The sequence below is a fragment of the Trichosurus vulpecula genome, chromosome 2 (assembly GCF_011100635.1).
Source record: "Trichosurus vulpecula isolate mTriVul1 chromosome 2, mTriVul1.pri, whole genome shotgun sequence".
NCBI lineage: Eukaryota > Metazoa > Chordata > Mammalia > Diprotodontia > Phalangeridae > Trichosurus > Trichosurus vulpecula.
Window position 1 is genome coordinate 41,233,818 of NC_050574.1, and position 20,272 is coordinate 41,254,089.

The 20,272-nt window shown below is 45.1% G+C and overlaps 1 protein-coding gene across 1 annotated transcript; it reads left to right on the forward strand.

The window, feature by feature from the left end:
* Positions 1–9,466: 9,466 nt before the first annotated feature.
* On the forward strand, positions 9,467–19,920 carry CXCL17 (C-X-C motif chemokine ligand 17). Its single transcript, XM_036743155.1, has 5 exons — positions 9,467–9,533; positions 14,661–14,741; positions 17,711–17,812; positions 19,584–19,698; positions 19,834–19,920. Exons 1-4 carry the CDS (start codon positions 9,467–9,469, stop codon positions 19,667–19,669), a joined length of 336 nt encoding a protein of 111 aa, XP_036599050.1. The 3' UTR covers positions 19,670–19,698; positions 19,834–19,920.
* The last annotated feature ends 352 nt before the right edge of the window (positions 19,921–20,272 follow it).

Consider the following 20,272-nt stretch of genomic DNA (forward strand, 5'->3'; position numbering starts at 1 on the left):
CTTACAGGAAACAGTCTAATCCTGTTTCTTTTTCTCAAAATTTACTACCCCATTTAATTAGAAATCTATCACATTACATCTTTGTCTTATTACTTTATCTAATCATTTCCTCCTTAGGAGGATGTTATTCCCATATTATTATTTGGCCACAAATGTAAGTTAAAATTGTAAGCTATTCATTCTTGCATCCTATTATAGTGACTCAGAGATGTTCCAGTTTCTATCTATTTTTTAATAGATTTAGTATTGTACTCACAGAACTTCTTGATTATAGAAATTTACTATAAAAGGAAAAAGAGGGATATCGTTATAACGTCACACAGCGTAACAGAAGGGATAAACTTCCTTAGCTCAGTTTGATTCCAGGGATAAGTTATATCTGACAATCAATCACGTAGCCACAAGATGTTAAAAGCAGGGCTCAGGATTATTCAGGTGGGGAATTTTCCTTTTCAGAAAGGAAATAACAATGTTGGGAAATGAGTTAGGAAGATCCTACCTAGGCTGTGTCCAAGGTTGTCCTCAAAACTCTTCCCAGGCACAGACATCCACCCTTAGCAGTTCTCAACCTGCAGTGCATGCCATTCTACTATTGGCTTCATGACAACTCAGACAACTATCCTTCTATTCAAAGCTCAAAACAATAGTAAACTGCAGTCCCATAAAATCTTGAACAGCAAATTCCAATAGTCAGGCCTCTAAGTATGTTAGCTCTCAAGGATCACACACCCCAGATAATAAGTGTTGACTATAATCCCATATTGTTAACAGCAAGAGACTGATCACACAAAAATACTCCTGCTCTCAGAATCCCTTTAAATAATGGGAACATCTTAAGGTGAATCTTAAGCAGTTTGCATAAATTTCCACATGTTCTAATTCCAGATTAAAAAGAATATTAGATTTCCCATTAAGATAACACAGGATAGCCCATAAGTTACTACTCTTCACTAACATAACTATCTGTACCAGAATCCTATTCCTTAAAGAAAAACAAAGAAGTTCCTGATTTTAACCTCACAAATTGATAGATTTACATCCTTGTTTCACAAGCTTTGTTTATCCTTCTCTAATTATACTCACTCTGGAAGAATGGGACACTTCAGAAGTGAGTCTTACACATATGATAAGTTCAAACACTAAGTGAAATTTTGTTTAGGCCATGGGAATGACTAAAAATTCAGATCAAAACAGCAAGATCTCTTCTGACTTACAGCTCATTACAGTAATTTAGCAATAAATTATCTTGCATTTAGTATGCCTTTTAAAAATTACACAAGGGATTTTTTACAAAACATTTCTTTCTAAAAGTATTTTCCCTTCTTTAAAAAGTTTAAAATGTATCCTGATGTTAAAAAGAGTAATTTTAAAATGTTATGAAGAAAACTAGATGGAAAATTCCAAAATGATAGATATCTCTCTTTTCCACATTAAAGCAAAAATAAACCTTTAAAATTGAAATTCATTAAAACTAAGTTAGTGTAAAATGTCCTTAAGAAACATTAAATAAATTCCCAAAGTATTATAACAAATTTCTAGTTATTACAGAATTCCTAGATATCGCAAAATTCCTTCATCAAAAAGGTGTTTGTAATGGGGAGGAGATTCAGTTTTTATAAGCCAAGTAGAACATACCCAATTAAATTAGCCTCATCACAATAACAAAGTTTATCAGGCCTATAAAAATTTACTCCGTATCTTTTCTTTCCTTTGTCCTTAAATATATCGCTAGAAATTAAGAAAATAATTACATTCTGGAATCTCACAAAGAGAGTGAATGTGGTAGTCCACAAACCTCCAAATTAACACACACACACACACGCACGCACGCACGCACGTGCATACACACGTATCCTTAGATGAAGCAGGCTTAAAAATCATACCCCTATTTTGTGCAAGGATTCCCATTCACCCAATTGGAATTCCATAACACAGAAAACTCTTGCACAGAGTTGATAAGACTTTTAGGTGAAAATTCCTCTTAAATATAGATAAAACTTGGGAGTTTATCCTAACCACTTAGTTTCCCATATATATATATATTTTTTTTTACAATTCTTAATCTAACATCTAGATTATAAAAGAAATTGCTTTTTCAACAACATAGCTGATACAATTGCTTACCAAATTATACATAACAACACCCTGAACAATATTATGTATTTGAAACTTGTAACAACCCATTATCAATTTAGATAAATGTATTTCTAAATCGCTTTCCACAGAGAATCATTTATCTCATCATTAATATTTTGAAATCACAACTCTTATGATATGTTTTTGTTTCTTTTCTCTATTCTGCATTTGTGTTCTGGTGTTTGAGTCTAAAATAAAATTTAAAAAAAATCCCCATCACAATTAGGCTACTATTACTCCAAGTAATGGGTATGGGGAATTTGCAAGGATCCAAGACCCAAAAGTATAGCAACTGTACACCTCTCCTAATTGAGGGAGGGGCAAAATCTGAACTGGATCTTGCAGGCCTTACTCAGAGTGCCCCTGAGATTTTGGATTTAAAGGGGCAGGTTCTAATGAAGTTAAATTCAGGGATCTGAGTTCTCATCAGGAACCTAGCCTTTAAGGGAAAGGACAGGGGGGAAGGAGATTATGGTGCCTGGGAAAGGGTGCTGAAGCTGAAGTGGCTTTGTGAGCTTTAAGGGAAGAAACTTCTGCCCTATTCCCACTCTGTCATTTAAGCAAACCAGCCTCAAAAAACTTTCCCACCCCAGTCTAGACTGAATTGCAGAGGATATCTGAATGGCAGAGACAAACCTACGCACGTGGCCTTCACTCCCAGAGCTAGCTTAGAGAGTAAAATTCGGACTGCAACACAAGCTAGGTCCGATATTTAGGAGCAGGAGTAGAAAAAGAACTTACCACCCTCTGTTCAGGTCTGGAACTTTTCAGGAGAACAGGTCCTGTGTGCACCCAGTCCCAGCACTGTCAGGGGAAGGTCCCTAGTGCTGTCCTATCTGAGTAAATGGCACCATAACTGTCAACCATTACTGAGTTCATTCTAAGAAAGACAAACAAAATTGGGCTCCATGTGCACGTTTATTTATCTCAAAGCTGGCAGATCATGCATATAGAGATACCCATGGGAGTTCATTGTAGAAATGGGCCCAAGGACAGAGAGACAAAGGGGACCTTATATTGTCAGAGCAATTCCCTCTCACCCCTCCCTCTCATCCTTGTTCAGGATGCTTGTGTCAGTCAACATTATAGTCTCCCTATGTGTTAACCATAATATGAGAAAGGACTATCTTAATTGGATAGATTGTAAATACAGTGATATAAGAGAATGTCAAAGTTTCAATTGAAATTATAGATTCAGGATGTCTGTGTTTCTTTTTATCGTTAACATGACTATATATATAGATATATAGATATATACACATATGTGTGTATCTGTATATGTATGTATATGCATATACGTATATATATGTATGCATGTGTATGCACATGTATATACAAATACATACAGAATAACATAGCATAACACTATATATATACATGTGTGTATATACATATACATATATATAGTAGCATAACAATAATATAGTATAATACTGACATAGGAGAAAGTTCTGTTATTGGAGACAGTGTGCGGTTCAAGGCGTCTTGCCCTGGGCAGTCATAAACAAAAGAATGCTCCTGATCAGCTTCATCTGGCCTTATAGTTGTCGACACAGGAAGGCTTCACTCAGAGAGGAAGGCAAAACATGTCTGTTATGCCAGAGCACACAAGGCATTATGGTAGATTATGCTCAGAGTAGACCAAAAAATGTCTTTCTTCTGATTGGCCAATCCAGGTTGTTAGGCCTTTCTCAGGTCTTGGGAGCTCAAAATGGTTTGGGGAGAGGGTTCACATATGATAGATGTGCCTGCCCCCAACCCAGAGCTCTTTATGGGAAACCTCGGGATATAGTTCTGATAAAATTCATTTCTGTGTAACAGGAAACTGGCCAATGAGGTGGCTTTCCAGTGAGGCTGCTTCCAGGCCTATGTGATGGAGGGCCCTGGGAGTCTATAACTGTGTGCAGTCCACTTACAACATGGTAAGGAAAGGCTTTTGGATTGGCTTCAAGCAGGAATGCATACAAGAGGCCCAAAGACTTGATTTTGCTTCCTTTCCTGCCTGGTGGCATCCATTGAGTGAGGAAGCTAGCTGCTGCAGGCCTCTAGGCGGGGAAGGAGCTTCAGCCCTCTCACACCTGAGCCACAGTCATGAGCACGTGGACCTGCTGTTGTCTCTGTCCCTTATTATGACCATTCTTTCCTGCCTAGGGTAAAGGAGTTTTAGAGATGGAACAGACTAGCTGTGACCATGTGAGCTTAGAAAGGTCAGGAAGAGTACCAGGGGTCCAAGAACTAAAAGCCATATCAGAGTTTACAGGCAGTTGAGCCCAGGGAGAAATAAAACCCCAAACCATATGTAAGACCCATACAGGGGCTCCACACTGAGATGCTGGTTTTTGCCAGCAAGGGAGCAACGTACTCCATCAACACATTCAGAGATGAGCTTAGTGGGGCCCAGGGAGCAAAGTGGTATCACCAAGAATCTGCCCCTAGCTTGGTGGGTGGCAAGGATGGCAATTTTGTATTCCTATTTTTGCTATATCTTCTAAGCAAATATTTCTTGGTAAAAGCAAATTGATGTTTGTTGGTTCATTGCTTAAATAATCCTAATCATTGGTGTTTGAGAACACTCTAGAATGGGAGCCCAAGCCAATAGCATTAGAGAGATCCCCAACTCCTGGGGTGTGATAGACCCAGCTTCTTCCTTACACAGCTTCTTTCCTCTGCCTTTCTCCCCACCCCAACATAAAGAGGCTTCACCTAAAGCATGAAAAAGGTGCCCCTGGGCCTGGGACCTGAGTGACACAAGCTTCCCTGACACAGCCTGCTGATCATCAAGGGGCATGAGAAATCCCAGCCACATGGAGTCTGAGCCTTTCAGTCTTAGCGGGAGGCCTAAAACCAGAGGTGTCAGCCTGAATCAGATTAAAATTTAACTAGAGAATTGTCTGAGCTAATGCAAAGTGAAGTGAGCAGAACCAGGAGAACGTTGCACACTGTAAAAGCAACATTGAAACAATGACCAACCGTGAAAGACTTAGCACTCTGGTGGATACAATGATCCAAAATAGTTCCAAAGGTCTCATGATGAAAAATGCTCTCCACCTCCAGAGAGAAAAACAAACTCCAAGTGCAGATGGAATCATATTGTTTTCATTTTCTTTATTTTTCTTGCTGCTTTCTCCCTGCAACATGGCTAATGTGGAAATATGTTTGGCATGACTTCATATGTATGAGAATCATATTTCTTGCCTTCTCAATGGGTGGGTCAGGGGGTGAAGGAGGGAAAGAATTTGGAACTGAACATTAAAATTAAAAATTAATCAGGAAATATTCTTTAAAATAAAAAATATAATAAAACATGATATTAGTATGTGGTTTTCTAAGTCAATATGAGCCTCATAGGGATCCTTACATATGTTTCAGTGGCGCCCATTTCCATTTGAGTTTGACACCACTGCCTAAGACCATGTGAGTCTCCATTCCCTGATAACCTATTGCCCAGATATGTTTCCATGAGGAGACAAGTTTGTGGGGGGAGGGCTATATCCAAAGAACCTCAGTGCCAGTATGTTCTTGTTGCATATGTCCTTGCTGACTTAAGGCAAAATCAACCTCCTTTTGTAAATGTTCAATGACTTACAAGGGTCTCATTTCGTCCCCAAATGGAACCTGAACTAAGAGAAAGTTGGCATCAGAGCTGTGCCTCTCAGAAGCCCTAGAACCTCTAGAACCCTGCAAGATTGTGCCTTTGTTCTGACAACCGAACTTGCCAGCAAGAGTGGACTTAGAATAAAGACTCCTGGAGTTCATGTGGGTTACAGGAATGTGTTTCCTTTTGTAAAATTCCTGATTGGCAGGAATTGGCTAAATAATTCCTCACTTAGCTTTAAAAGGCCAAGGTCTCCCATTGCATCCTAGGCCATCTCCACTCATCCTGATCCATACCTGGCCATTGGACCCAGATGGCTCCAGAGGAGAAAGTGAGGCTGGTGACTTTGCACAGCCCTCCCTCACTTCAATTCACTTGCATGTTATGGCATCACCTCCCTGATGTCATGGTCCTCTTCCAGAACAAAGGACAAACAACAGCAACTCATCACTAATTATTTGGGGAGAAAATATATCAGAATAGGAGGTTGAGCCAAAAGCCTTAGGAAAACACCTCAACCCCTCAGGGTATAACTTTGCTCAAATGTGACTTTGTTCTAGGAACCTGGCTTACCAGGGAGAGTAGGAAGTAGAATAAGGAGGCCAGGGTACAGCCAGCCATGCCCTTGGGGAACCTGATTTGCTAGTGGGACTGAGAGATGAGATAAGGAACCCAGAACTTAGAAAGGTGACATATACCTTAAGTCCCCACAGATGTGGCTAAGAGGGTCTCATATTTCTAGGCAGATAGGAGATAATCTTTGATTTCATCCTACCTACACAAACAATGCAGAAAACCCCTAAAAGACTACAAAAGACTACAGACAATCAAATCAACTCTCCTCCCTCTCCAGTGAGTCCTGCCTTCTACCCATGCCCATCACAGGCCCATAGACTCAGGGCAACACACTATTGTTCAAACTCTCCTCATAAAGGGTGCTGAGGAAGCAACTTCCCCAAATGCTGGTGAGCCCCATTGTACCCCCAGGAACCTGGTAAAGACTTCCAGCCTTAGAGTGAGTGCTACTCCAAGCTCCTAAAGAAGCAACTCCCTTCCCATGAAAACTTGCACAGTCCAAATGACTCATGGTAAGAGCAGGGGCCAGATTCTCCAAGGTTGTGGCCTGATCTCTTACAGCTCTTCAATCAATCAGTCAAAAGTATTTTTTAAATGCTTTTACATGCCAGGGACCCAGGACACAAATACAAAGTGATCCAGTCTTGCACACAAGGAGCTTACATTCTCCTGAGGGGGTACAACACATTCATAGAGAAGTGAGTGCAGAACATACACTAGAAAATGCACAGTTTGGGGGACAGGGAAGGGGACCAGGAGAGGCCTCTCGAAGTGTGTGGCATCAAGGGTAGCTGAGATTCCAAGAGGCATTTGTGAAGTGAATGGGACAGCTAGTACAGAATGAGGTGGAGTCCAGTGGAGAGAGCCTCAAGCAGGCTTATCTGGAGATAGTACAGAGCAAGGAATCTCAACTGGAGCTGAGAACTTGTTTTGGATTTTCCATGATCCTTGCTTTCCTTGGGAACCCTATATATTTTTCTATTTTGCATTTAAAGATATGATTCTGTGAGGAGTTCCATAGACTTCACCAGACTGATTGCCAAAGGGGTCCAGGACCCAAAATGGTGAAGAACCCCTGGCCCAGAGTGTGTAAGGAATAATGTAGCCTAAGAGACAGGCTGGAAGCAAACCATGAATGGCAGAGCCCCTGAAGCTTCTTGGGCAGAGAAATGACCCCCATTGACCTCCAGTGGGTGGAGGAGGGTGTATGTAATCCCAATAGGCTGATCTTTCCTGGGAACTCCCCCTTCTGTCCTGGAGACTGCATTCCTGGATTCTCTTGGACAATACCAGGAAACTAGTACTGCCCAGGAATTAGAAATTCTCTAGAGAATCTCTCCCCAGCCCCACCCCCAGTCAGAATTCAAGAGCTCCCCGCCTTGGGCTGAGGGAGTGAAGGCATTAGAAACTGCCATTTGCCACAGCCCCAAGTCAACCATTACCAGCTCCCGGAGTGGTGGTCAGAGACTGTTTACAGGCACAGGCTCCCAACCACCCTCATCCCTGGGGCACAGGCTAAGTATAGATCTGCTTCTCCCCAGCGTTTTCTCAGAAAGGGGGAAAGGGGGAAAAGTTAGCTCTTAAGGTGACCCTCATTTTTATACATCAGCACAAAGAGGTGATTCCCACAGTCCAGCCAACCAACTCACTTCCAGTTGATCCACAGCATATCAGGCCAATCACTTCATCCTCCACTGATGTGGCCCTGACCAAGCCCTTACACACAGATGAGTAATTTGAAGGGAGAAGAAACACTGACAACTGGAAGAGATGACTGGTGAGCTGAGCCTTGATGGAGGGTCGAGACTTTGAGAAGTGGAGCTGTGGAGGGAGGACATTGTGAGCAGCCAATGCAAGGGGGCAGGAGATGGAATGTCAAGGCTAAAGAACAGCTTAGTAATCTAATTGGCTTGCAGCATCAAGTCTATGAAAATGAAGAGTTCCATGACATAAAGTCTAAGGGACGGGTTGGAGCAGGCCTGGGAAGGGCTTTAAATGACAAGCCGGATTTTATCCCAGAGGTAACAGGGAGCCGCTGAAGGTTCTTGAGCAGGGGAATAACATGGCACCTGACACAGATTGGCAGGCCTGTGCCTGAAGACAGTGATTGTGGCACCTCCGTGGAAGATGGATTGGAGGGAGAAACTTGAAGCATTGACACCAAGCAGGCAGCTGTAATAGCTAAAACAGTCCAGGCGAGAGATGATAAGGGTCCCAACAAGGGCAATGAGCTTGTGTGTAGAAAGAAGGGAGGAATTTAAGAAATACTATGAAGGTAGGGACAGCAAGATTTCGCAACTGCCTGAATAAGTGAGGTCAGGGAGAGAGAGTGTTTGGGACCATAGGACCATAGATTTAGAGCTGGATGGGACCTTGAAGACCATCAAGTTCAATCTCTTATTTTTATAGATGGGGAAACTGAGGACCAGAGGGGTTAAGTGATTGCCCAAGGTCATACAGCTAGCCAGGATCTGGAGCAGGATCTTCCTGCCTCCAGGTCCAGGCCCCTGTCTCTCTCTGAGGACTTGGGGGTTATAGCAACTCAGAGGATGGAAAAGCCCATGACTGAAATAGGAAGGTTTGGGGAAGTAAGTGTAGGTGGGTGTGGACGTCAGGTCTGAAGTACCAACAGAACAGCAAAGCCCATAAGGCCATCATCCCCCTGGCTCTAGCCAAGGATTCCTTCTATTTGAAGGGGTACCCAATGGGGGCACAGGCAGAGAAGAGGTGCCATGTATTCCACTTCTGCTAGTCTCCACTCTTGGCCATCCAGCTGGGGAAAGGCTATCACCACAACAAGGAAATGGAGACTGGAGGGAGAAAGTCTAGTCCACAAGAGAAGAAGGGCAGGAACCCTCTGGGAGACTTGGGGCTGCTGCCAAGCTGTCACTTGCTCACTTGAGCTCTTAACGTTGTTTTCTTTCCTTTGTTTAATCACTTTTGCTTCCTATGTTCCCGTAAAGCACTTGGTCTCACCTGTAACCTGAATATCAGCTTCATACCACCCTCCAAGCCACTCTGCTCCTCCAATGGGAAGACTTGTCTAGGATTAAAGAGCAGGCCACCACACCTATTAACCCACACCTGAGCCAGCTTCCTCTCCATCTGGGACCCACCTCCCACACCTTGGATCCAAGACACAGTAGGACAAGCAGTAAAATGAGAGCCCCCGTCTTCTCTCTCCTGCTGCTGCTGCTGTCTATTGCTTTCTTCAGCCCCAACCCAGGTAAATGAGTCCAGTGAGGGAGAAAGAAACTTCTGGGTGCCCCATTAAAAACAGAAGGCACAGTCAGGATGGGGGAGGGGGCTCTAAATTTCTGGACAGTGAGGCCCGGGATCTGCTGTCCTTGTTAGAAATCAGGGAGCCCACGTGCAGCGTTCATTGTCCAGACTGAGCCCCTCTCAATGGCTCCAGCCTCCCAGAGCACACTACCTGAACTTCCTAGTCTAGGCTTGATTCAAAGACAGAACTGGATCGGGACTCAGAGGATCTGGGTTTTCATCCTGAGTGTGCTCTTCAAATTGGCCATTTTCATTCCCCTCTCTCTGGGCCATATGTTACCTCAGCAAAACTAAGGCAGGAGACCAGGCATTCTCTAAAGCCAAAGAGGCTCCACCATTCCATGCTTTGTGAAGGAGGACAGCATGGGGAAAAGGCAATATATTTAGCATAAAGCAGCAGAGACCCCCAGTCCTGATGCCTTATCCACTCACTAGGATTGTGACCTTGTGCAACATTTGTTCCCCTCCCCCCAGTCTCATTTTCTCACCTGCAAAATGAGCATGGGGGAATGGTTGGGGGAGGTAACTGTGATTGCTAATGCCCCTTTTAGCTCTAAAAGTCTACGTTTTAGATTCTAACTCTGTTATGTTAGACAAATCATTTGTTATCTCTCTTCTGAGCCTGTTTCTTTATCTGAAACCTACGGAGGTCTCTACTTTGGTCAAAGGAGGAGGCAACCCACCCTGGCCAACCCATCCTTTGACCATGGCCTCTTTGTGCGGTGAGAAGGCAAGGAGGCACCCCTCTTTTCCACTCCTGAGCAGATCTGCCTAAGGCTTAGATGTGCAGTAACCCAGTTTTGGAGAGTCAGCAAGGCTTGGGCTGCACCCCCAACTTAGCCACACTGCCTCAGTGGCTTAGGAGTAATTTGAGAGAATGTGAGTGTAGGTATCATGCCCCTTTCAAGCAAATCTACTCCATTCAGAAAAATACTTGTGCCCTACCACATCAAGCCGGAGCCTACTCCAAGCCCCTCACACTACACGGGCAATGACTTGTTCATGGTCACATAGTCAGTTTGTAGCTGTACCAGGGACAGAACCAGGTCTCCTGACTCCCAAGTCCAATATTCAGAATTAAGGGTGATCAAATCACATTTTTAAAAATCTTTAGAAATTTGGAACTCAGAAACTTGTGGAACTGAGTGTTGTAAACTAAAAATTAAAAATAAATTTCAAAAAACTTTTTAGTTAACTGAATCAAAGAAGAGTAGAGTTTGAAGGAACCTCGGAGATCCTCTAATTCAGAGGTTTAAAATCCGAAGCCAAATCAAATTAAAATGTCATTGAGAAATGTTTAACAAAATAAAGACAATGCAACATAGATGATTTTAATTTGTGATTTTCTAAGTTAATATGCTCCTGCAGGGACCCATTTCTATTTGAATTTGACACCACTGCTCTAAAAAGAAAAACCCTCATTTTGTGGAGAAAGTGGATGGGGGGAAGGGGAAGGGGGTGGAGAAGAACACTGCCCAGGGGCCTGGAAGGCAGAGGGAGTTTGGGTTCTAAGGTGAAAAGATACCTGGACTGGAAAGACTGAGGCCCTCCCTCAGGTTCTGCCAGTAACCACCCAAACAACCTTGGAAAAGACATTTTCAACCCATCAACACTAACCAGCTTTCACACCTGTAAAGGGAAGGGTTATATTAAATGATGTCTAAAGTCCCTCCCAGATCTGACTTCCCATATTATATGTGCTCTGCTCCCTTCCAGCTTGGACATTACTGTTCCAAGGTCTCCCAGTTCAGATACACCATGTTCTATGTTCTAAGTTTTCTCCCACCTCTCACATTCTAAGAGTCCAGATGTCTTGTCCAATGTCATGCAGAAGTTGTCATAGAGAGACTAGAACCCAGGCCATGAGGAATAGCCAGAAGGCCAGTGTTGTTGGATCATAGAGCATGTGGAAAGGAGTAAGGTATAAGGAGACCAAAAAGGTAGGAGAGGGCTAGGTTGTGAGGGGCTTTTAACAGCAAACAGAGAACCTTGTATTTGATCCTGGAGGTGACTGGAGATTAGTAAGTGGGGTGGGGGTAGGGGTGACCTGGAAAATCACTCTGGCAGCTGAATGGAGGATAGGCTGGAGCAGGGGACACTTGAAGCAGGGAAATCAAACAGCAGGTTATTGCAATAATCCAGGTGTGAGGTGATGAGGGTTGCCAAGGTAGAGGGGGTCAAAGAAGAGAAGGAGGCATGTTTGAGATGTTGCAAAGGTAGAACTGGCAGGAGAGGACAATTATTAGGGCTAGAAAGAGTGAAGAGTCCAAGATGCCTCCTGCATTGCCAGCCTAAAGGACTGGGAAGATAATGGCGTCCTAGATAGTAATAGGGAAGTCAGGAAGAGGGAGGCAGGAAAGAGGAGAGAAGTGACTTCAGTTTTAGATATGTTGAGTTTAAGACGTCAATGGGAGCATTGTACGTTGCACATATTTTCAGATTTTTTCAATATATTAATCAGTTATACTTTCCCCTCATTTCCTTTTTTTTGTCTTAAAAGTACTATTTGTTGTGTGAAATGACTCTGGGAGGGGGGGAAAGCTATAGTGATGTAAAAAAAAACCTGTATATAAACTAATTTTTTTGAAAAAGACATTTGTTGGGCATCCAATTTGAGATGTCCAATAGGCAGTTGGAGATGTAAGACTGGGGTCAGGAGAGGTTAGGGATGCACAAACCAGTCTAAATCATCTGTATAGAGATGAGAACTGAATCCACAGGAGCTGAAGAGATCCCCAAACAAAATAGTACAGAGAGAAGAGGGTCCAGGCCAGAGTCCTAGGCCAGACTCTCTGAGACACACATCTAGCAAAGAAGGGAAAATCATACAGGGAAGAGAAGAACCAGGAGAAAACAGTGTCATGAAAACCTAGAGAAAGGGAATATCGAAAAGCAGAGTGAGTGACAATGTCAAAGGCTGCAGAGAGATCAGGAAAGGTGAAGGCTGATGACTCTGGAGAGAGCACTTTCAGTGGAATGATGAGATGGGAAGCCAAAAGGAGAAAGTGAGAGGAAAGGAAGTAGAGGCACCAATTGTGGACAACCTTCCCAAGAACATAAGCCACAAAAGGGAGGACAGAAGGGGTGATCCATAGAGGAGATAAACAGATCAAGTAAAGGTTTTTCTGAAGATGGAGGAGACATGGGCAAGGTCTATAGGCAGCAGAAAAGTAGCCAATAGACAGGGAGAGAGTGAAGATTAGTAAGAGTGGGTAGGATAGACTAGGCAATGTGCTGCAATGGTCTCACTTGATCGTGGAGGGGGATTTGCTTTGGCCAGAAGACAGGCCGTGTCTTCATGTGAGACAAGAGAAGTAGGAGAGTGAGGTGCGAGGCATCTGAGTGATATAAGAAGGGGAAGTTCTTGGTTTCCAGGAGCCAGGAACAGAATGGCCTCAATTTCTTATCTTTTTTATTCTAATATATTTTTATTTACTTTGTTAAATTTTTCCCAATTACATTTTTAAAAATTTTAATTTTCACTTTTTAAAATTCTGAGTTTCAAATTATTTCCTTCCCTCCCACCCCTTTCCACCCCTTGAGATGGCAAGCAGTATGATATCAATGATACCTGTGGAGTTATGCAAAACATATTTCCATATTAGCCATGTTGCAAATGAAAATACAGACACAAAAAAAGAAAAATGAAAGTTTAAAAAGTATGCTTCAGTATGCATTCAAAGTTCATCAGTTCTCACCGAGAAGGTGGAAAGCATTTTTTCACCATGGGTCCTTTGGAATTGTTCTGGATGGTTGTCTTGATCAGAGTAGCCAAATCTTTCACAGTTGGTCTCCATTTTTGGAGTGATGTATGAGATGAGCTTCTCAATTGAGAGGGTGAGGGAAGTGGAGGGGGGCCCCCTATGGAAAATTTAAGGAGGGATGAAAAGGTTTACAAGACCCACTTACTCACTGTGGTGAATGGGACCATGAAGCAATTAGTGAGGTATAAAAAGATCATCTTGCCAAAGTAAAGATTCAGTGAGATAAGATATTGAGTCTCACCTTCTCATATGACTGGGAAAAGAGGACTCAGAAAGGGGAACAGGTTTGCCTGAAGTCACCAAGTAAGCTAGTCTATCCATCTGAAAGGTGCCAGCAAAAGGACTGGGCCTAGGGCCAAGAGAGCTGGAAAGGCCCTCAGAGGCCCTTTCTCCCCAAGCCCATTCGACAGAGCAGCCCTGCTATTACACCTCCAAAAAGTGGTCACCCAGCCTTTGCTGGCATGGCTCCAGTGAGCAGGATCCTCAGGGCCTTGACTGGCAGGTTGAAGAGATTCTGCCACTAGCCAGAAGGGCAGGTTCTCTTGCACTCCCTTCCTTCCTGCTGCTTTGCTGAGGGATTTGGCCCAATATCAGCCCCCGTCTCCAGCTTCAAGCTAGTATCCTCTTACGCCTCCAGTTGTTAGAGAGAGAGAGTAAGTTGTGGCATCATAAAGAAGAGAACAAGGCAGCCTTGGGTAAAAGGAAAGTATTGGGAAAAGGCCAGAGCGTGAAAGGAAGAATAGTCCAGATACGGGGCAAAGGGAGGGGTTATTTCTCTGTATTAGAATTTGAGCCTCAGCTTCCAGGAGGCTCAACAATTTGAGAGATTAAAGGGAAGTCCCAGTTTACCAATCTCCTCCTTATTCCTTAATGTTGCCATGAGGCATTTATGGTCAGAGCAAGAGATCTGGGATCTTTAAAGTCTACGAATCTAGAGAAAAAGAGAATCCCCATCTCCTCCTCGATCCAGAACTGAGCAGCCTGACCTCCCTGCGCTAGTGGAGGAAGTGAAATAACAACAGACATCGGTAAGAGCAACTTAGGAGTTACGAGATGTCTTTTATTTACTACCTTCTCTGATTCTCACACTTACGCTCTGACATAGGGCAAGTCTTATTGTTCCATTTTATAGATGGGGAAACTGTTAGCTTAGTAGGGTGCATTAGCTTACCCATGATCACACAGCTAGATGGGACTGAATGTGAACCCAAGTTTCCACATTCCAAATCAAGTACATTTTCCGGGGTTCTCGTAATCCCCCCCTCCATGAAATGCACTGAAAAGCAACCTCTGTTTCCTTCCCACAGAGGCTGCTGAAGGCCAGAGGGACCACAAACTGCCTGCAGAGAGGCATCCCAGGGGCAGAAGGCAGGAGTGTCGGTGTGAAGGTCAGTGATGCCACTTCTATCCATGCCATCATCCTGGCTCTCCCCCTTGGGGGAGGAGGGAAACTATCTCATCAGCACCCTTTCCCCTTCCCCCTACTGGTGCAGTTGGGGTGCTATCATTTCAGTTTCCCAAGGAGTGGAGTCCCAGGCAGTGCTGGGGATCCCCAGCATCACAGAATCCAAAGACTAGATAAACTCTGAAGTTCCTTAAAATTCTCAATCTAACATACTCATCCTTCTAATTCTAAATTCTAGCTATTGGAGCTAGAAGAAATCCAATGTCACCCCTTCACATGGGAAAACAGAGGCCCAGAGAGAGGAAGGGACTTTTCCATGTGTCTCTGCCAGTACAAAGAATCACAGAATCTCAGCTGGAAAGGAGCTAAGGCTAATGTACGGCCCACATATACCTGCATAGGAATCCCCTTAACAACAGCTCCCAACAGTACCCAACCCAGTCTTTATCTGAGAACCTTCAGGGATGAGGCACCAGCTAAGCCCTACACTCCCCTCCCACTTTGGGAGGGCCATGATTGTCAGGCAGATTCCTGGCTTAATAATGTAGCAGGAAGAAAGGTCCTCTCTGCAGCTTCTCCCATCGCTTCTAGGCTTGTCCTAGGGGTTCAAAGAGCCCAACTCTATGCTACGTTGTGAATGAATGAGAAAGCATGTTAAGTGTTTGTTCTAGGCCAGGTCCACCGATTGACACTGGAGACACAAGTGTAGAGGCTGGGAAGGTAGGCAGTGGCCTCAAGTGCGGGCATAGGGGAACCCTGACAGGGTTCTGAGCAGCAGATAATAAGGTGAGACCAATGAATCAGGAAAACTGGGGAACTGTATGAAGGCTGGATCCAAGAAATCAGAAAGGAAAGGGCTGGAGACCAAAGCAATTAGTTACAAAGCTCTCCAAAGACCAGGTCCTGAAGAAGCTTATGTTCTAAAAGAGGCAGCTCGGTGGCACAGTCCATACAACCTGGAGTCGGGCAGACTTGAGTTCAAGTCCAGCCTCAGATACTCACTTACTAGCTGTGTGACCCTAGGTATCTGCCTGCCTCAGATAACTCATCTGTAAAATGATCAAATGAGCCTAACAACACCTTATCCCTCAGAGTTGTTGTGAAGATCGAATGGGATCATATTTGGAAAGTGCTTAGCACAGAGCCTAGCACACAGTAGGCACTATATAAAAGCTGCTTTCCTTCCCTCCACCCCCCACCCCAGCAGGAAAATACAGCCCTTGTTGGAGAGTGGTGGCCAGAAAGGGTTGTTTTGATCTGGAAAGTCCCAGGGGATGGTGAGCAATCAGTGGAACAGGCCAGTGACACAGCATTTCCAGAAACTTCTTTTGATTATTGTGTCCAGGTGGGCAGTGGAAGGGGAGGTGGGCGTGGCCCACTCCACAGCAGGGTAGGCAGCTGTACAGGTGGCTGGGGCACTATCTGGGTGAAGGCAGCTCCTCAGGGCCCAGTCTCTGGAGGTTGTTGGAACAGCCTGGCCTCTGACCTCTGCTTCTGGCCTTCACACAGCTCCCCCCATTTTCCTAATCCACATGTCTCACTCTATTACTCCCCTGCTCAAAAGCCTTCAAGGGTCCCCCAGGGGCCTTTTGCCAAGTACTTTAGTCCTTTCCAGCCTCCCTGTCCTCTTTCCCATACTCTGCATTCCAACCAGACCAGAACAGACTACCAGCTCTAACTCCATCACACCCAAAGCTATCCTGGCTTCAGGTGGCTCATTCCTTCATGAGGTCTGGAAAGCATTCCCTCCCATCTCTGCCCACTGAAATTCTCCAGTTCCTCCAGGGCCCAGCTCCAGTGCTGCCTCCCCACCCCAATGCCAACAGCTTCTTTCCTTCATCTGTGGGAGTAGTCCATCCTGGCTTCTCCTGCCCACCACACATCCGACTTACTGCACGTGTCTCTCTCCCCTATTAGGTTACAGGTTCTTTAAGGCAACATTCTTAATTTAGTATCTTCTGCAGCTAGCCTTCCAAACCAATGTGCTTAATAAATGTTTGCTAAAATTGAATTCGATTGATGACTTTTGGATAAAGTGTAAGGTCCCCATGATATCCACTCAAGGATTTTAAACAACCTAATGGCAAAAGATGTGGTCTTCTCCTAGTGACCTTTAAGTCACTGAAGACAGTACTTGTGCTGCCCCCCCCCCCACAGCTGTCTCTCCACCAGAGGAGATAGCCCCCTTGTTTTTTCAATGGATCCTTCTAAGCTAAGTTAAAATGCTTTAAGAAGGAGCAGAGATCCAAGGACCCCAGCCCTGGGAAAGTCTCTCCCTTCCTCAGCTATGAAATGATGATGCTAATGCCTACACTACCTTCTGCACAGTTGTTCAAGTCAGCAAGCATGTATTAAGCACCTACTATGTGCTGGCATTATGCTGAGCACTGGGGCTACAAAGAAAGGCTCCCCAGGAACTCCCAGTCTAATGGGGGAGGGAGCCTGTAAACAACTACATACAAACTAGCTCTATATGGGGTAAATTGGAAATAATCAACAGAGAGAAGGCCCTAGAAGGAAGCGGGGTTTGAAGAGGCTTCTTGTAGACGGTGAGATTTAGGCTGAGCCTTGAAGGAAGCCAGGGAAGCCAGGAGGCAGAGAGTAATAAGGAAAGAGCATTCTGGGCCTGGGAGGCAGCCAGTGAAGACACCCAGAGTGTGGAGGTGGATTGTCTTGTGTGAAGAGCAGCCAGGAGGCTGGGGTCACTGTGAGGAAAGAGGTGGATGATTGCTAATTCTACCCATAAGTCCTTTATCCCATATAAATGTGTGAATTACCAGTGCAAACTTAGCCAAACAACTCCTCTCTGCCAGCCTGTTTCCTCATCTGTAACATGGGGAGTGGAGAGCTGATCTCTAAGGGCCCTTTCCAGCTCTAAATCTCAGGACCCTTTACTCAGCTATCCCTACCCTGAATTTGAGGGGCCTGGGGTGGGAAACGTGGGTATTTCAGATATCTTCCAGAACACTCATGGAGGAAAGAGGGTACGGGTAGCCAAGCCACCTGCAAGACAGTGCCCGTGTGCCCGCCTTAAATACAAAAGGAAAAAACCAGGTAAGCTGTTGGAGAAGGCACCTACCTAAATAAAAGAGGGTCATTTGGGAGGTAGGGAGAGTAAATACAGGAAAGTTAAGACTGAGGCCAAGACCGAGGATCTCTGCTTAGCCACAGACTCAAAAAGCTTAGAGCTCAAGAGCCCTCAGAAACCTTATCAAGTTTTTCCCTCAGAGAGAGACTGAGGCCCGGCAAAGTGAGGTGATTTGTCGAGATCACACTGTAGTCAATGTCCAGCTATGATGGGAACTCAGATGCTTTGACCCCAAAGACTTCCTCCTCCTAGTACAGCCCAGGCCCCATCCATTCTATGTCCAATCAGGGGTGAAGGGTGGGGGACACAGGAAGGAAGGAAGATGCCCACTTGGACTAACTCTGCATCCTCCCCCTGAATGTCCACCACAAACTTCTGACTCCCCACCTGTAGGACTACAGACTTCCCATCCGACTATTCTGCGCTGCGGTTTTCTCCACTGCCAGATAACAATAATAATCACTCTGAGCCCTGGGGAGGAAGCAGTCGGTCAGTCTTCTTTAGAGCGCAGTGATGTAGCCAGAGGGCCACCACAGAGCTGCAAAAACAACAGGCCTGTGTGACCGTCTGGGTGGCCACCTCCCAGAGGCTGATTCCTGCTCATAAAATGGGGAGAGTAAAAGCACTGCCCCAGCCTCCTTCCCAGGCACGTCCTGAGAGGGGCTTCACATACCTCCAAGTGTTAGAGAATCATGAGGGATTCTGATTCAAAACCACCAGAAGGACAACCCTGGCATAATACTGAGGGTCACTAAAATTTAGCTGCTTCTAGATATCACGTGTCCTGGATGCCTTGGCCAGACAGTCTGGTGAAGTTGGTGGGGCCCTTCTCAGAATAATGCTTTGAAATGCATAAGAGAAAGGACACAAGATTACAGAGGAAACCCATTATATTGAAGTAGTTATTAAAATACTAAAACTAAACAAAACAACAAAGTTCCTAGATCCCCTCTGAAAAATCCCTGGGCTAAATGAGTGAGTGGGGGGAATCAGGGATGCCAGCCAGAACACATCTCTGTAGTGATTCCAGTTTTCCTCCTCATAAAAGCCCTGTGAGGTACAGGGTACTGCTGTATTGGACAGCTAGAGAAACTGAGGCTCAGAAAGAGTGGTGCCCTGATCCCAGGTGACACAAGAAGTGTGAGAGACAGGATTCAAACCCAGGTCTTCCCAGACTCTCCTACATTGTCCTGTAAGCTTTGAAGACAGCTCTCCTCAGGGCTGCTCCTCCCAACCCCCACCAAAGGAGGCATAGAGAACCCTGGATGGCCCTGAGAAGGGCACTTAGAGGATGAAGACATGCTTGTCCCCCACTGAAGCCCTGTCCCTACACATCAGGTGACCCTGGACCCTCAAAGGGCGTGGCAGAAATACGTGACAAGCACGTCCTACATTCCCAGCTGGAAGGCTTGGAGTAAGGGCCCAGTCTGTGACCATTGTCAGAGGATGGCATAACTTAGGGCACTATCTATCACTGTAGTAGGGCACTACTCACACACAGAAAGACCGCTGGGTTTGGTGTGAGAGGCCCTGAGTTCAAACACTGACTCTAGCTAGTACTTAGCGCCCCTGTGATCTAGGGCAGGTCACTTAACGCTGGAGGCCTGTTTCCTTCTCTGTAAAACCTAGGTGGTCTCTGAGGGAAGCCCAGCTTTCCTGGTTTCCAGTCCCGTGTTCTTTCCAAGCCTCAGATCCAGTTCTTGGGCCCGACTAACCTCGTGTCTCTTGCCTTTCTAGGCTTAGGGCACCAGAAGCACTGGAGACAAAGCTGTCTCAGGTTTCTGAAGCAGTGTCAGCTGCAGAAAATTAACGTGCCTTTGTAAGAGCTTGGTCCCTTCTGAAGGTCAGCAAGGTAATCCTGGTTCTCCCAAGATTGCATTAATTCAGAAACTATCCCCAGGGTCATGTGGACTTGAGGTGCCCCTCAGCTTGAGCTTTCTGGGAAGCACCTGACCTCTCTTCCCTGTCTCTGCCCTTTCTTTCACAGATCCAAGCTTGGGCTGAGAGACACGAAGCACCAGGCCCCACAATCTCTAATCACTCCCCAGGCCTTCAGCCTGACTCTGAACGTGGCCACACCAGCAACATGTAGCACACTGGGGTCTTCAATAAAGGCAAAAACATTTCACCAGCTGAAGTGGTTGGATTCAGTTCCTAAGATCCAGGCAGCTCCCACTTAGACCAAAGACGCCCACCTGCCTGAACCCTTCAGACCAATCCAATTCCCCAGATACTGGGGAGAAGTTAGAAAAGGCCAGAGGCATCAGACCTGAGAGGGGACTTAGCAATAATCAAATCCTACCTGATCATTTAGAGAGGAAGCATGCCCAGAGAGGGTGAGTGAGTGGCCACAACTCTCTGGAGGATGGACCCCTCAGAGAACACTACAACAGGATAAACAAGCAGTCACTGATTCTCTGGCATCT